The following is a 19,245-nucleotide window of genomic DNA, read 5'->3' as shown; positions in this document are numbered from 1 at the left end:
ATTCATTTAAACAAAAGTACCATTATTAACAGTAGAACTTCAGTTCTTGTTGTTGTTGTTGTTGTTGTTGTTGGTTGTTGGGGTTTTTTTGGGAGGGGGGTGCCTGAACAAATGTTCAAAGAAAGACTATCAAGTTCAAATGAGTTCATGTGAATCATCAACAATATTTGTAAAAGTCATTTTATTTTACTTGCATCATATTATGTTACAAAATTGCCGAAGCAAATATGTGAGTACTGAGTGCTTTATTTCTCTGTGATCATAGGCATACATTTTGCCATAAAACATGCACTAGAATATACATGTAGTATTTAAAATACTGTGGTAGCATAAATTAAAGAAAAGCCTTGTTTTTTCCAAAATATCACATATTTGACCACACTAAAAAAATTCTAGCCCAATATGTCTACTACTATACCAAAAGGCAGCACTCTCCATACTTCAATCCCAGAGAAAATACAAAATATAATACAACAATACGGGGGGAAGGGGTCACTCACATGATCTGTACGTTTGAGTCAAAAAAAAAAAAAACAAGTAAAAAGGGGTGTTTTTTAAGGCAAGGCAAGTTACGTACATGACACATTTATGGTCTAAAAACACAGATTTTCAAGAATAAGTGTAGTTTTCTGAAACTGAAGAACTTGTTTAGGGTACCTTTTCAAGTTTTTTGTAAATTACTAGCCATAAACTCCTTTGGGGGGTAAATTCTATTTTAACTTACCTTATTAAGGGGAAAGTTGCTGGTAGGGTAAAAACTCGTTTAGGGGTGTTTCAAAAAAATTTGGTCACGCATGTGTACACTACCATACTTGAGTGGCCCCCATGGGACAACAATACCTAAGTTCAGCCTCTTTTTCCATTAACAAAGACAACTCATTTTCAGCCAGTGATGGTATACGCAGACCATTGATAATGCTATACGAATCAAGTGTGTGATAATTTGTTCATGTGTTTATGTGATCATAGAGAAATGCCATAAAAATAATCAATATGTGGGGTTACAAGTCGACTGTCATTACATACTGTCTGCCCCTCGTACGTTTACAAGCACCATAAATGGTGAGAAAAAAAACCCCAGAGCAGTGATTTTATAGTGTGTTACGTACAGACATAAAACTCACCAACCTTGCCACATTTTACAGTTGACCACGTGGTCCAAGAACATACCATATATAAACCATTTTGACAACGAGCAGTGATTTGCAGCCAAGAAATGAACCATTGGAAAAATATGTTGTTTATAAAATATGATAAAGATAAAATATGATGAAATATATACAGGGAGTTATTTCATAATGCTGGGCAAAGCAAATGACAGATTAGTTTAAAACTAATGGAAATGGGATTTGATCTTGGTGTGTAGGGAGTAAGTGCACATTGAAATAGCATATTGATAGGATTTAGTTGCAACATATTTAATTACAAAATGTTTTGCTGATGCAAAAGATTAGCATAAATTAATATATTGTTGTTGCAATTGAATTGGGTGATTTATATTGCCTGTTTTTATTGAAATTTGCTATCATTTATTTTTCATTTTGTGATTTAATTACTTCATCATACTTATTTCTCTACACAGGCAGAATCGACACAATCACAGAACATGTGTTCTTTTGGAATAGCAGAAAAATCTTGACAATGGCTGCGCAGTTGTGTAAACGTTACAAGGATGTAAGTAGTTCTGTTCAATCAAGCATCGTTATAGATGTTTTTCTTGTACCTGCAAGATTACTGTCTACTTCTGACAGTGAATTATAAATTAATCCATACCTTTTTTATACTGATGATAAGAAAAAAGCCTATCCCACAATTTGTAAAGACAAATTATCTACAATAAACATTCATGTTCCGTGTGCATCATTTTACTTTTCATAATTATGAACTTTAGGTGCAAAATCGAATTGCAGAAGCTGAGCAGGAGTGGAATCAATTCTGGGAGACTGAAGGCATGGAATTCAGAAGAACTGATATCGAGAGATGGCATGAAGATATTGTCAAATTAGCCCAAGGTAAACCATTCATATGTACTCGTAGTGAAGCCAATGTTTTTTTTCTGTCCACATGCAATTGTATTTCTTTTACATGTACACCATGATTTGACTTTTCAGTCATTGCTGTGACAGGTCGCTAATTTAATACTTTTCAGCCATTGCAACATGTCGGTATCACCAAACAATTCTAGATATAATGTATATTTGCACAATGAATGTTATTGTCATTCAGACAAATTTTAGGTAGGCCATGCCTACATGGCAGATCAAACTGAAGAGGGGTGTTTGCAACTTGTGATCACCAATATTAATTGCATATAAATTTGGGCTAAACTACACTAGGGCAGTCATTGCTTCATTTTGTATTCTACATGTATTAGGATTTTTAGGTGTTGACATAGGGGATACATCCCCCTTCCATTGCTAATGCAATTAAATTTTTTTTCTTTACTTTTTAAAATTTAATTGAACATCATGTTATATGATATGTGAAAACCCTTCACATGTAGCATTATCATATAGTAGGCCTATTATTATTATTATTATTATTAACAGACTGCCACACCCTGTTTGCCACGGGACTGTTTGAAGTTACCGGGGTATTACTCGCTAAAGTCATATTGTTACCCCAAATTGCAATGTGCACATATACATGAATTGTGCTGATTTGAAGCTTGAGAGTACATTATTGAATACTTACCATTCATGTACACATGTCATATCATACAACTTTTTTGACCCTCCCTCCATATGCATTTGGATGCAGTGATTTCTTCAATGGTTATTTAAAGATTATTAGTGGTCTAACATTGTTTTTTACACACCTTATTCAATGAACAATGTCAACCATTTCTGTGTTCGGTCACAATGGGTCATTATGTCCGAAAAGTTTGAGTTTGATCTATTCAAATCTCCTCCACTCCACTCGCACTTCCTATCCTATCCTATTATAGTATTCACCTCTCCTCTCCTCCTCTCCTCTCCTCTCCTCTCCTCTCCTCTCCTCTCCTCTCCTCTCCTCTCCTCTCCTCTCCCTCCCTCCCTCTCCTCTCTCTCTCCTCTCCTCTCTTCTCCTCCCCTATCCTCTCCTATCCTCTCCTCTCTTCCCCTATCCTCTCCTCCACTCCACTCACCAATCCTTTCCTGTCCAATCCTATCATATCCTCCCTTTTCTTCCCCCAGTTCTTCTCCTTTCCTTTCCTATGCTATCCACTCTTGTATACTCTCCTATCCATTATTTTGCTGTCCTTTCTCTTTTTCTCTCTTCCCATGCACTTTGTCAGCCTTGGTTATAATGGGCTATTCCAGAAAGTGTCCACCCCCAAGATGACATTGGGATTTCCCACAGCCCCCCCCCCCCCAATATTGCTTGGAAATTCCCATCAGGAAATGTCTAAAGAACATCCCATTCCCTGTCCAGATACACATCAAAATGTAAAAAATTGGGAATTCAGATAACTTTTTGATGTAATGCATGTAAATCCCAATTTCCAAATGTACACTCTAAATATTATTTTGGCTGGGAAATCCCATTGTTATGTTATGGGTGGCTCAGGAAATCACATATAACTTTGCAAAATTATTCATGGGAAATCCCACATTTTGTTTTAAATTTAACTTTGTCATCTTTGGGGGGGGGGTGGAAAATTCTGGAATAGCCCAATGCCAGTTTTATACACATGTACAAAACAGGAGTTTAGACCCTTTTTGTTCCAAAGTTTGGAACAGAGACTTGGAACAGGCATTAACCATGGCTTTGTATGATGATTTCTCCCGTATGCTGATGTATTTCAATTGGACTTGCACACAATGACCGTGTGTACATCATCACCAATTAGAGAATAAACATGCAGGTCCAATATTTTGAGTAGTGGATGCCGGCGCATCTACCATAGATAGTAAAAATAAAAATTCCTATCGTTTATTCTCATTCTTTAATTTAGTCAGTTAAATATTATTTTAATAACTGTAAACTATTTTTAAAGCAAAAATTAAGTTGCGTCACAAAAACTTGCCTTATTATAAAATGAACGAAACTTGTTCACAACTTCATGTATTCTGTTGCGTGTACTGCTAGCGTGTGCAAGTATTCCGCACTAGTCTATACGCATACAACGCGATAATTACTTGCACCTCTACAAGCATGTTACGCATTATCAACACTCATCATGCCGTGGGGTCTTCTACGGCCTGATAGACGGCACCGAAAATATTTGATTGTCCAATCAGATTATGTTTACGAACTAGACAATTCATACTGACTAAGTATGAATTACTGTTTCTATATATTTTGTTCTTCTTTAGAAATGATAATCAAATTTGAAAATTAAACATAACAAATAATACATTCCTATGTCAAATGAGCTTTACATGGTGTTCACAAGGTGAATATTTAAAAGTTTTAATTATTTGTTATTTAGCCATCTTACCTGAAAAAAAACCCCCAGAATTAATGCTTTTGGTATAAAAAAAAAAAGTAATTTTAATATTGAAAGCTAGTGGACTCAATTTTGTTACAGCTCTTCCATGCTGAGCATACTGTATGTTCTGAGGGATTAACACGTATCACTGTGCACTTACTATTTCTACAAATCTAGTTCCATTCTCTTGTCTCTCTCTTTGCATGCGTTACAAATATGTGGATGTGATCTGTGAAAACCTTCACATGCTGACTTATTGACAAATTTTTACCCAAACGCCCTTCTCATTTTTTATATTCTTTAGCGCTCTGGGCAAAAACTTTGGGGTCAACAATAACTAATAAATTCAGGTTGGGGCACTATCATTTTGTATCCTTGCCTGGGCGCCGTATCTACTCACCAGTGGACTTAATTGCACTTAATTTGAAAGGGAAATATGTTATTTTTGTACACTAATATTTGGTTTGATAATATGACTTGTTTTGTTGTTGTTGTTGTTGTTGTTGTTGTTGTTGTTGTTGTTGTTGTTGTTGTTGTTGTTGTTGTTGTTGTTGTTGCTTTAATTATTTCAGTGATATAATCATAGTAAACTCTAGTGTTTGTAAGCATTATTGTACAAACTTTTTGCAATGCTCACGGTGCATTATGTTTTACTCAATGAACATTGTATTCTACAGAGTTTGCATTGACAGATAGGAATGGTGCCTTTACATTGAAAGTTGTATCACATACAAAATTTTAGCATTAATGACATGAAACATGGGAAAATCAAGATTAATGTTCCGATAGCAGTTTGGAAGAAAATATATTGTGAATGCACTATATCCCCAAAAAATAAATTTTCATAAAAAAATGCAAATTTTCTTTTCTTTTCATATCTTATAATTTATTAGGACAGTGTGACATTGCGAATGGAAGCGATGCTTCCGAATTTTTTCAAGTAGCACAGAAGATCGAAGGTGTTAGGAGTTTGAGTGGCTATACCACAACTGTCAACGACACCATGGCACATCTAACCGGGACAAGCCTGCTTTTCTCAGAAGCAACCAAACATGTATCTGATGAGGAAAAACTGCTTCTGAGGAAAGCAGTCTTATTACAGAAATTTCCCTCTCTGACAGAAGAAGAAATATTTGAGAGAGGACAGAGAGAAGTCGCAGATTGCAAACAACACTCGCTACAACAGGAAATTGAGGCCACTTGCTACAGTATAGAAGTCAGAAAAGTGGCATCTGGGAAAGAAGCTGGTAAGGAAAAACATCCTCATTTTGTGCTTAAAATTTAAAAAACAAAATGTATTGGATTAACTTGTAAATAAAAAAAATAATGCTCTGTTGCCTAGATCATAATAATTTTAATTTATAGGATATTATCTGAAATTGTTTATCAAAGCATATTTTTCATCCTTAATTGGTATATCTTTCATAAGGCCGTATAAAATTAATGTTTTGGTTCTCGCCCCCTCCCTCCTCAATTTCTGGGATTTGTCAGATTTTTTTTTTTTTTTTTTTTAGATTTTTCAATTATTTTAGACTTTGGAATGATTTATGAATTTTTCATACATATAAATAAGTTTATTAGAGAACAAGGACCACTTCCAAGTCTTTTTGTGGTACTCTAGGGGTTTATCCTCAGAATCTCACATTTGAAAAAAAAAAAAAAAGTGCCTCATCGTTTCCTCGAGCACTGTTGGAAAAGACCGAAAACTACAGTGCTGATTTTACACTGAAAAAAACAAAACAAAAAAAACACCTCCCTCCCTCATCAATTCATGAAAATCCTCTGGACGAGAACCAAAATATTAATTTTATACGGCCTAATTGAGAATCTTGTTTTGTTTTTTGTTATTAATACTTAAATTGTTGTACAAGATAGGCATTATAAGAAATGAGAGTCCTGATAAAAGGCACATGCAGCTTTAGAATCAACATATTGCAAATGTCTGCAATATCAATTTTCTTCAGTGTTAAAATTAAAGTTGGATACTGCAATATTTGAATGCTACAGGTAGTATCAAACTGATTCGTAGCCATCACTTGTGGTGTTTATTGGCAAGCTTTTCAATATGCAATACTGGATTCTCTTGAAATAGCCAGGATTATTATGGCATAATTTCATCTATTCATCTTGTCGATAATCATGCAGTTGTAATTTATTGGAATAAATAATTTTGATACGTCTTGAATTTGCATGATAATAAATTGTCTAATTTTAAACATTTACTTAAGATTTTTGTTGCTGCCATTGTAACCATTAGCATACCATTTACTTGCAGACTCTTCAAAACGGCGAATAAAACTCCGCAATAAAAACATCAAAGAGAGAAAGAAGATTGAGGCTTTGCTGGATGTACACAGACAGGTCAGCGAGCTCTCTTCTCACCCGGAGTACACATGCACAGTACAGCAAGCTGAAAAGCGTACATTTCCATGGAATTCAGGTTGGTTGATAAAATTTACATGCATGTGGATTCTACAAGGGTCATTCAAAAAGTTCTGCATACATCCTCGGCTTCTGCAACTGGCAGCCCATTCATTTAGCGTGTGGGAAATTTTTGTTTTAATATCTTTTATTTTGTTGTAAGCAAAATAAAGATGAAAACAGGATTTGGGACTGCGGAAATTGAAAAAAAAAGTTACCATAAAATATGATTTGGTCTCTTCAGCTGGCATAAGTTGAAGCTGACATAAGGAAACATATTGATAATATGTCAGCTCAGTGCGAGAAGTGAGTAAATGAAATAGGTGACACATGTAGCTGCCATGCAAATAGATAAGTACCGTACTATTTTCTGTGTGTCAATTGCCAAAATGTTCACAGGGCAGCAGATGGCACTTACCTTCTTCTGGCACTAAGCTAGCTGTACCACTTTTAACCAACGAAAAGTTTAGAGTAGATAAGAACGTCTGCAATCAGATTTAATGTGTTCTTAAATTAAACCTGCATGCAAATAGCCCTCCGTAATTGAACAACAAGGACACTAATTTGAAAATAGCAAGCAACAAAAGTCGATTGGGTGTCTTTGTTTTTAACTTCAAACTCTCAGACAGAATTTAAAAGTAATTTTGTACAGATTGTCATTATGCAGATTCTTATGCTTTGATAATATACAAATATATGTTTTATATACCAAATGGATGTACATGGATGTTACGATTGTGTAGAGTTTGATTGGCGCAAAGTGCTTAATTGTTCCAATCATAAATATTAGTAAGCTCTGTGTTATGCGTCAAACAAACTACGCGCACACTGGCCACCGCGCCATATTTGCATCGGAATGCACACCAGTCAATTACAAGTTTGTTTTCATGACTGGGCATAGTTCATTGTGAGGGCATAGCTAATTCAGTGACCACACTTTTAACCAGTCAGATGACAGGACTCTATAATGTATGAGGCATATAAAACTGGTTATCTTTATACATTGTTATACACTTGATGTTATTTCTGCAGTTATAATATGCTAGCATAATAATACTGCATGCATAATTGAGCCAATCTTGTGGACACACACAAATTTCCATTAAATTGTTTTACTTCTGTTTACCATTTCCGGTTTATCAAATGTGATATTGGTTCACCTACAAAAAATCTGGAAAAGGTATGAATATACATTTGCAGCAATTTTGGGTGACGTTCCGTTGTATAATCATGTCAAGTTTATAGAAACTATAGCATTTACAAAACAAACATTATCAGAGTGGAGGTAGAACTTATTGAATGATCCTTGTATTGATAGTACATATCATGATTATCAGCGCTTTTTAGTTTCTTTCTTTATTTATTCAAACTTGATAAGTGATGCATTATTTTATTTTAAACCATATATATCATACTGCCACCATTTCAGATAGCAAATCATCACTTGCACCACATATCTTAATTTTCATATTTGGCATACATTGTATGTACTTGTATTGTTATGTACTACAAATACACCAGATGTCAAAACTAAATAGAGTCTAGTAATTAGTGTAATGTTAATGATATTATTAAGTTATATGGTGAATTTTTGGCCCTTGCACATATATGCGGTGCATACATGTACGAGGGTGCATCAAAAAGTTCTAAGCCTCAACAAGAAGGCTTGTTAGTAGACTCTTGGTTCCAAATTATTTTTCAACTTAATATAGTCCCCCTTGACCTCAATGTATTTTGCCCAATGGTGTTCCAGCATTCTGAAGCCCTTGTGGAAGAAAACTTCATTTTGGGCCTCCAAGTAGGACTCCACGGCCTCAATGGCATCATTATCTGACTCATATTGAATGTACACGAATTTCGGATTTCAGTTTTGGAAACAGGCAGCTTCAGCCACTGCAACTTGCACTCCATGGACAGGGGCATTGTCCTGCAGCAGAAGGACCTCAGCCCGCAACTCTCCTCTGCATTTTTCTTTAATGGCTTCTTTTAGCTGCTACTGTAGTACTCTCCAGTGATGGTTTCATCCCCTTTGAAGGTTGTCAATCATAATGACACCCATGCTATCCCAAAAACAGAGGCCATGACATTTCCTGCAGAAGCCACTTGCTTGAACTTCCTTGGAGGTGGAGATCCATGATGCTTCCACTGCTTGCTTTGATTTTTCAATTCTGGCTCATTTACGCTTGCATGTAAATAATGGAAAATTTTCACCCACTTTCCCCAGTGCAATGTTGAGAAATGCCATTGTCTTAAGCGGTTTCCCAGATGTGTCCAACATTGATTGATGAGGAGGGGGAATGGTAAATCATTGTTGTAGATATCATGTTTGTTCCCAAGCACAATATACGTATGTCATTTCCATGATCTTAAGAAATTCTGCACAGAATTTATGGCAGAGTGTGACTGTCAACCTGTTTGGCTCGTTGGCGTAGCGTCATAAGGGACCGATCGTTACTTACGGGGCGTTTTGGAAAAATATTGATAAAAAAATTTGTGTTCCCCCCATCGCGTCCACTCAACTTTTTCGGATTCCCCCCTTTTTTTCCTGAGTTTCTCCATTTAAAACTTAACAATCCCCCACCTGGTTCAACAAAAAACGATCGCTACTGAGCTCATTTTCATTGATCCACTCTGCAGCTTAAATGCAATAACCGATCAATTTCATTATTATGTTTTCAGGGTTATTAGGAGTTAAGAAAACCTAATAATGATAATATTGAATGGCTTATTTCGCATGATACCATAACATATCGGATTCGTCATACAAATATCGAACTCGCCATTGGCTCGTCCGATATTTTTATGACTCATCCAATATAATAATAATAATAATAAAAAGACATTTATAGAGCGCAAGTAACAAGGTCTCAGTGCGCTTTACAGAAAACTCTTACTCTACAACAGCAAAAATATATATATAAAATACACAGAGAGGATTTTACAAAATCTTAAATTACAGCTTAACTACAAACATTTATCCTAGACAAAAGTGATAAAATACGCAATACCAATATACATGTTATGGTATCATGCTCAGCCATCCAATATTATATCAAACTTGGTATGGGAAAATGTCTATGATCTATGATTTTAATGTCATATTTTTAAATAAAAGATGGAAAACATACAATTTTATAGAAAAGCAACATATACATAGCACAAAATAAAAAATGTATTCCAAAAGCATTTCAATTGTGATTTCGTGAGATACGACAGTATGTGATGCGAGCGACTGAATGGACTATCAACATTTTACAATTTAATTAAATAACAACTAATTGATTGCTATTTGGTAAGCAAACAACAGTGTGCTAGCATTCAAATTCAATGCATTTTGGAATCATTAATAGACTATGACATGAATACAAATTATCAATTTTCATATTAAAAATACAAAACATCTTGAATTTTTTTTTCTTTTTTTTTTATTTCAACCATGAATGATCCTAGCATTTAGGTCTAGGTCCAGGGACACTGCAAAACCGAAAAAAAATTCGAGTATAGTCCCACCCCAATTTTGAAAAATGTTCACCCAAAAACGGGTGTGACTATACTCAGCGTCAGTACTGTATTAATAATTATTATTGTTATTCACAGCTTTTATTATGAGCCAATATCATTACCACTTTAAAATAACCAGTGAAACATAAATTGAGGTCATACTCAAGTTAAATTACAGGCAAATACTCACAAGTGTAATTCACCATTTAGCATAATATTGTGAATAATATGTTGAGGCAACACAGTTATACTAAAGCTATTTAATTTAAAATAAAATTGCATATGGTCATGAATGTGTCTTTATATATATTAGGACCATTAATAAGCAAGGTGACATGGGTGGTATGACATTTTGCTGATAATTATATTTTCAAAATAAAGATGAATATAGTTGCTGTATACCATTCATATTGGTCTTGTTTGTAAGCTTAGTTCTTTCTTTTAATTTGACACCAAACCCAGGATTTGATGATCAATTAAGCTGACAAACTAAGCTGAAAGTCTTTAGACAAAGTTTACAACAAATTGCATGATGACATACTTTCCCTTTTATGTAATTGACTTGATTTATCCCACAATTATTATTTAGTACCAATGCAGTAATTACAGCAACTAAATGATTACAAAATAATGCACTTTGTGTAATTTCATTTCATTAATTAGACAAACGAGCATGTGTACAGGCTCGTCCATGCCTTTTCTCATATGCTTCTATGTAAAACAGTCAATTTTCCGAATTGCAAGTAATAGTCTGAAAGTAACAAAACAATGTGATACTGGATGTATTTTGGAACATGTGGTTTAGAGCAAGTATTTATGACTGAAAGCAGTCATTTAAAAGTATTTATCAGCTAAGTAGGTTAGTAGGCTATAAATTAGCACTAATTTGAGTAATTAACTATAGGTCTGAAGCAAATTTCTATCACCCGGTGTACGTAGAAGTAAGCATCACATCCAATATATAAAGTGGTGGGCCTTTTCAAGCTCTGTTTGATTTTGTGGTCATCAGCTTGAGAAAATACTCCTGAAAAGAAATAGTCACTCCTACAACTATACCACATGTTCATTAAAATTTCATTGTTACACCCTGTATACCTAGTACACCCTGAATATTAACTTCATTTTGAGGGCATTGTATTTGTAATCAATGTTCTTTATGCTTTCCACCAATGTATACTTTTATATACTAAAGTACATAAAAACAGTATGTCAAAAAAGAGTGTCCCAACTTGACAGCATAACATATATACCATATTCATTCCAATACGCGCCCAGGGCGCTTAACAAAGTCATTTTGGGTGGCCGCTTATTTTTTACCTGGATTACCTAATTTTTTCGTAAGAGGTGTTTATTACAGACAAATTCATGTATGTTATAAAAGGTCCCGAGATGTTCTGGTAGCTTTTCTGATGCAGAAAATGTATTGCAAATTTACACAGGACTTGTAGTCCTCCAGTTATTTCACTCTATAGATGTCTATCTGTCACTTCAACATTAATGGTAGTATATATGGTACCCTTTAGCAAATTGAAAATACACTGGGTTGGCGCTTATCGGGGCATGGGCGCTTATTGGAACAAATACGGTAGTTGTATGTGTGATCATATAAATGTACAATACATTGAAACAACAAAAACCACACCTTAATTCTGACACATAACACTGCAAATTGTATTGGTTCAAATAGGTTTGTAGTGGATCTTTGCATTGCATTTTACCCTAATTGAATCAAAAGGAGTGTGTACTTATTTGTAAATATACAATTTTTAGATTGTGTATAATGCATGTATACTTTGCTCAATATCAACTTTAATTTCTTTACAAAACACTTTCACTCTACATGTAGATGGGCGTATGATGGAAGCCACGACAGTGCTGAAGAAGAAAGCTGTGGACATTGAAATGTTAAAGAAGAGACTAGCAGAGGAGCTTCCGCTGATCAAGAAAGACATGCATAACTATCTGCTGTATTACATGGATGTTTGTGATGGAATAGAAAGTGACATTGAATTCCTAACTAGAAATGTAAGTGACAGCTCACAATTTAATACACTGCACTCATTTAAATTCAAACTAACCTTACCCTGGTTACAGAAAACAAACCCAACAGAATATTATGCATCAATTCTTAATCTTCAGTTGAATCTTGATATTGCATGACTTAATCTACCTATAGATGTACGAGGGCCGGTCAAAAAGTTCGTAGGACAAGGTATACTTCTTTGTTGCACGGTAATGAATTTAGTCTCATTTGAAACTTTGTTCCTTCAAAACACTATTGCAAAGATATTCGATTTTTGAATCACTGTATATGGTTATGACAATCTGCAGAGGAATCCTACCTCTTTGAATTCACAGGTACTACCAAAAGTGAACACAGGGTCATCATGTAATTTGCTTCAGATGGAGGTGAGAACTCAAATGAAATTTAATAATGCAGTTGTTGTAAATGATGATGAAGTCCTTTATATTCAACAGCAACGAAATGTCCATTCGAGTTCCAGGAAGGAATGAGCGTCCTTGAAGATCATGGTCCAAAAGACTTGCTAATGTCCCCACTAATGATATACATGCTAGTACAGTGGTATTGATAATGAATAAAGAAACAAACAAGATAGATGATAGCCGCAAAATATGTCAACTCTGCTGAACATGTTTTCAGCATCAATCAATTAACATTGGGTATTCGCGGTTGTCTTCTAAATGGGGGTCCCAGATTCTTCATGCAAAAAATGTATACCAGTTGACATAATCAGGTCCACACCTCCTATACACTTAGAATATGGACCGCGACAAGTTTCATTTATATTTTGCAAAAGGTGATAAGACATACATTAATCACTTGAAATATGAGTCCATTCAGTGGAAGCACCTGGATCTCCCATCCCTAAAAAGATCATCACTCGGTCAAGGTATTCATCGCTGTTTTCTGAGATTCAGGCATATAGCAAAATTGAGGTAAGCCATCAAGTGAAGAAGGTTGGTGGTAGAATGTTCTTGGATTGTGTCCCGTGCACTATTCTCAGTTTTTCAAACTGCCATTCATGACAGATGGGTCAGATAACTAAAGTAAACATATTGTGGTCAAGGCATGGCTTCCATTTAGCGAAACCTATTTCAAAATTTTAAGTCCTACCTTCATAATATCATGTTTGCTGGTGATCAATGCTGCTGAGCCTTCACTAAAGAGTGGCTCATGGAGCAATCGGAAGACTTCCAATTTGTTGACATAAGGTTTCAAGAAAAATAGAGACAGGTGCAAAAAATATGCAGTGACCATGTTCAAGAGTGAGAGAGAAAGAGATTGGCTAGTACTCTTTCAAATGCATGTACCTTGTTTTATGAACTTATTGACCGCCCCTCGTACATCAATTGGAATATGTGATTGTATAATTGATTGGGCTGTTATTAAAATCGGTCTTGGAAAGATGGACCAAGTTTGTTTCTGTCTTTTGGTCGTGGGGTCAGTGGTTGGTCATGTCACTACTACAGTCCTGAAATATTTTGATGTGCTATGAAATTAATTTCTTTACAAAAGGAAAACCTCTGTGTCGATAAAAAAAACCCACTCTGTTAAAATAAGTTTGACTTTCCAAAACGTATATTCTTATGTACTTAATACTAATTTAAATCACACAATTCTACCAACAAATGCTTTTTAAATATATTTTATCCATATTTTGGTGTATTTCTGTGAAGCATTAATTCTTTGAAATAGGAGAGAGTCATTGCTACATAAAATCAAAATGGTTTAATTATCTCAGCATATATCGATTAATACAAAACTAATTGTTTTTATAATCAAGTACTCAATCGTTTAAAAACACCATAATCAAAGTATTTAATTATTTTTTAATTGATGTAAAATTTGTAAGGAATGTTTACAACTGATTAGTCTCGCTTATGGGTACATGCCACAAAATAGCTTTCCATAGACTTTACGTGCAAAATAGGGGTCACGTTTTAGGCTATAAGTCGAGTTACGTCTTACTTTGAAATATATATTTGATATCATCTGAATCAGAACAAAATTCTGCATAACATATCTGAAAATGACACCATATTTTAGGTCTACTTTTTGAGAAAAATAGCGCTATATAAAAAGACCAGATTTTCCCGTGTTTACGTCCGACTGCTAACCGCGTTTTGACCTCGTGTGTTCATGCGCTCATCATCGTAAACATCACTCAAATGTTCGCGTTTTCTGTTCAAATTAGTAGAGATCACATTCACAAGTTCTAGCAAAACACGATTTGCAACACTAAAATTGTTAATATTGTACCGATTTTGCACATTTTTTATGCAAAGTTGGGACTATAGTCGTGATAAACTTTTACCGGAAACCGCTTCACATGCGGATTTAGTGGCATGCACCCTTGAAGAGGCTAAAACATCGTTTTTAGGCCTTGAAAATGATTTTGTTATCTTTTTCACTACATTTTGAATTAATTGTAAGAAATTTTGGGTTATTTTCTTTCATACTTTAGACAGGATGTCGATTTCAAGCACAAGCATGATAGCCGACAATTGCCATTTTTCGTCATTTTGATGCACATGAATGCACAATGGTTGCTGATTTACTATTTTCATGAGATATTAATTGATGTTAAGAGTAAACGTTCTTTGAACATCTTTGACAAGTGCATAACTTCAAAATTAAAACATTCTCAGTACCTGCAGAATATTTAAAAAGACAAGAAATGTCAATCAAGTAGGCCTACCCCCCCCCCCCCCAGCGTCACTTTTAACCCGTTTTGTTCAAAAAGCAAATGTAATGATGGCTATTTGAAATTAAATATTAATATAAATTAAACTTTGAATGTTATAACAATTTAAAATACTTGACAGTGGTATAAATAAAGCAAACTAGAAACTTAAATATCTTAAATCTAATTTTTATGTAATTTTATTAAAATTGAAGGCCAAAACTTGAGTTTAAATGACAAAAAATTGGTTAAAAAATAACAAAGAAATTGAAAAACTTCTTTGTAATTTAAACACCAATAAACAATGTTTTCAATATTTTGAAACTCATCTATATTCATATCAAAATGTTTAAAATTTCTACCAAAATCGGAACTTTTATTAAATTGGAAATAAAAGCAGGCCTATTCATGCAAACGCACATACAGCGAAAAAACATGCGGCGTCCATGAACGCGCTTGTTGATGTCCCTCCTCTTTTCTTCGCGTGCATTTTAAATAGATAAAGACGCGCTGAAAACGCATGGAATTGCTCCTTAAAGGGTACATGCCACAAAATAGCTTTCCATAGACTTTACGTGCAAAATAGGGGTCACGTTTTAGGCTATAAGTCGAGTTACGTCTTACTTTGAAATATATATTTGATATCATCTTAATCAGAACAAAATTCTGCATAACATATCTGAAAATGACACCATATTTTAGGTCTACTATTGAAGAAAAATAGCGCTATATAAGTAGACCAGATTTTCCCGTGTTTACGTCCGACTGCTAACCGCGTATTGACCTTGTGTGTTCATGCGCTCATCATCGTAAACATCACTCAAATTTTCGCGTTTTCTGTTCAAATTAGTAGAGATCACGTTCACAAGTTCTAGCAAAACACGATTTGCAACACTAAAATTGTTAATATTGTACCGATTTTGCACATTTTTTATGCAAAGTTGGGACTATAGTTGTGATAAACCTTTACCGGAGCTTCACATGCGGATTTAGTGGCATGCACCCTTATAAGAGACTATGTAATCACTTTTCTGTATTGATGGCTTATATATATATGGGTACAGGTGGATGTGTGTGTGGCTACATGTGGCAACTTGGTTGAAGTTTGATTGAAAGTTCTGATGTAATGCTCTCGGGTGAACAGTTCAAATACTATTCGGTCCTGATTTGGTAAAATGATCTAACTTGAAAATCGCTGTTTCAGGAAAAAGAGCTTTTGAACACTTGATGTTTTTCTTTTTGAATAAAATAAATTACTAAACAAATCTAGTATCTTAGAAAATATAAAAATCTTTTTTAATTTGCAAAAATTTGGCTAATTTTGTTGAGTTATTTTGAAATCACAACTATTTATCTCAAAATGTCCAAATTTCAAGTTAGATCGTTTTACCAAATCAGGGCCGTATTGCAATCAAACTTGTGTCATATCTACATTATGGGTACACTTGTGTATCCTTGGTGGTATCAATGGTCACACATGCAGATGTCAAAGATCAGTTGAGGCCAACTTGTAAAATAGCTAAATATAAAAAATCCGGTCTCATATGAACAGTTCAAAACAAATAGCATCCATTATGTTTTGATGTATCCCAGTGGGTGAAATTATTGGATCCAAAACATAATAATGGTAAAATTGGATGCTTTAAGCCCGAATATTTGGTCTCGCTATGAGTTTTAAAATATTGGACTCTTCTACGTCTCGTTCAATATTTCAAAACTCATGGTGCGACCATTAAACATGGGCTCAAATTGCAGGTAGACTCCGGCTATGGCTGCAATACAGTAACTTTTATGTAATAGTGGTGTTCACATTAGCATATTGAGGTCAAAGGTTATTTGAGACCAACTTGAAAATGGAAAAATAAATTTAACAAATGAGATACTTATAGTACACCAGGTTCACTATATTAGGATGACCTATTTGAGACTGCCGTCCCTATTTATCCTGAAACTAAAAGTGATTGAGAAAAAATTAAAGCAGATGGTCAAAAAAGGAGGCCAGACTCATGGAACTTGTTCAAGGATTGTGGTTTGAGAACCAGCCCTCTATCATTGACACATTTTACACATCACACAATTTAATTAATAATCCACTTGATTTTTTTTTATTTTGCAGTATGGCAAGGATGGTAAACTTGAGATGAGGAGAAAAGGAATGGTGCACGCAAGAGATCAACTGATCAAAGGGACTATTATGTTTAGGAAAGCACTTAAACATGAATGGGATGATCTTCAACTGGAGCTGGACTACTATATTTTGTCGGAGAATGTTTTAACACAAAGGGAAGATGCTGAAGAGGAAGACAAGACTGATGAAAACATAGAGAGTGAATATGAATCTGAAGATGACAATGCAGATGGTTAGATCTCAGCTGTTATATTACCAATCAATACAACAAATTCTTTGTATTTCTTTACATTTTATTGCAAGAAGTATTTTTTTTAGAAATTGTTTATTGCTATGATATTTTTAACCAATGATAAGCAATAAGGAATATATAACATGTCATGTAATCTCTATTTCAACAGTGTAAATTTTGATAAGCCATTTTGAAGGAGTGGTGCAATACTCTAGGCTAAAAAGGAGACAAAGTTTTTTGGCATGAAACAAGGGGGTGGGTGTATATTTTGTGGAGGCAAAAGGAGGGGTCAAGCAATTTTCGGCACAGATATTTGTGCACCGTTTCAAAACATGTTAGAGAATGTTGAAATGTGCACAATTTTGAGCTTGCTATGCTCGCTTCATGTGATTAGACAATTTCAAGTTTTAAATTGGGGTTCCCAAAATCTTTTTTAAAGGGGAGGGGCAACTTCAGATTTCCTTGTGATGTCAAAATGGGGGAGAATTTTTGGCATGTTGAAAGGTGGGAAGGACAAAGATTTTTTGGCATGTCAAGAGGGGGAGAGGCAAGCGATTTGTGACAGACCATTTTAAAAATTCGCCACTCGGGGGAACACATAAGTATTGCACAGCCCTCAATTTCACTTGAAAATTACGCAACCAGATATCATGCAACATGTTATTTTACCCCTATAAAAACAGCACGCATATCAGCCTAAAATTTCACTGTGATTGTGATAAAATGGGCCATGACAAATTATGCATAGCCACAATAATATGACAACAAAATGTCACATTTATGTATTATTAGACCTCACTTTATGCTGCTCTAATCCATTCAAAACTGTAGTGCAATTAGGGATTCAACTCAGGCAGCTTTAGCTGCCCTCGCAAAATTACTCCTCAATATTTAGCCCAAGGGGTGTCAGACAGCGAAGCTGCTGGATCCAGAAACTTTCTTTGGTGAGGCAAGAGGAAGAGTTTAAAAGTTTATGGGAAGCATCTATGCCTGTAACGGAAATATCTTTGATGCTATGATTGGGAGAGTTGAAGTGATTGGCATTAGCTTTGTCTTTTTTGGTTCTGATATCAGACAAGTGACCATAAAGTCTTGTTTTGAGGGCATGTTTGGTTTCATACACATACTGAATACCACAGCGGGTACTTGAGATGAGGTAGATGAGGTGGGTTGATTTGCAATTGATGTTAAAAATGCTGTGTGAATGTATATGCAAATCATTGAATAATCTGATCGATCAACACATGTTTGTTTTATGTTCCAGTACATACATTAAGATCTGCAAATGACACCACTTGTCTCTATCCCAAATATCCAACACTGTAGTAGGTGATGATCATTAACTTTGTTGTGCCGTGAAAGAATTATGCCCTAGAAGAAATGATGTAACACAAACCGTGTAGCTGGTTGAATTCCGCGACCAGCATTCATAATCTCATGAATATATGTGATGTGTTTAATCTAATCACAGATAACAACTTTAAGTATAATGACTGTGTCTTGTGACGTAGCTAAATGTATGCTTTACAATGACCGTGCCACATGATGTATTATGCTTTGGAACAATTTACGCAGACGCTGGTGGTCTTGTCCCCTCTTGTAGGCTGCACTCATTACATTTGTATTTTGTTTGTTCGCTATATTTCTTCTTTAACCTGGGAAACTCAACCAGTTGAAAACACAATCATCCTTGAGGCCCAGGGAAATTACATATTATTATCAAATAAAGAAATTCCATAGAATTATGATCCAGATATCCAATGCAAAGGAACACTTGTTATGATGATGTAATGTCTAGTGCAGGGTAATATATTCAAATATGATTGCAAATATTGTGTACACA

General features: G+C 34.8%; 1 protein-coding gene across 1 annotated transcript in view; it reads left to right on the top strand.

Annotated features, from left to right (window-relative positions):
- The window catches only part of LOC140145419 (uncharacterized), a 40,251-nt gene extending 21,373 nt beyond the window's left edge, over nt 1-18,878 (top strand). The window contains 6 exon segments of the mRNA XM_072167139.1: nt 1,583-1,674; nt 1,892-2,012; nt 5,308-5,661; nt 6,690-6,854; nt 12,183-12,361; nt 17,159-18,878. Of these exon segments, the coding sequence (XP_072023240.1) occupies nt 1,583-1,674; nt 1,892-2,012; nt 5,308-5,661; nt 6,690-6,854; nt 12,183-12,361; nt 17,159-17,407 (1,160 nt within the window). The 3' untranslated portion in view covers nt 17,408-18,878.
- The last annotated feature ends 367 nt before the right edge of the window (nt 18,879-19,245 follow it).

The sequence above is a fragment of the Amphiura filiformis genome, unplaced genomic scaffold (assembly GCF_039555335.1).
Source record: "Amphiura filiformis unplaced genomic scaffold, Afil_fr2py scaffold_260, whole genome shotgun sequence".
NCBI classification, from domain to species: Eukaryota; Metazoa; Echinodermata; class Ophiuroidea; order Amphilepidida; family Amphiuridae; genus Amphiura; species Amphiura filiformis.
The sequence above is the reverse complement of the archived record's forward strand: the minus strand, read 5'-3'. Positions and strand labels throughout refer to the sequence as shown.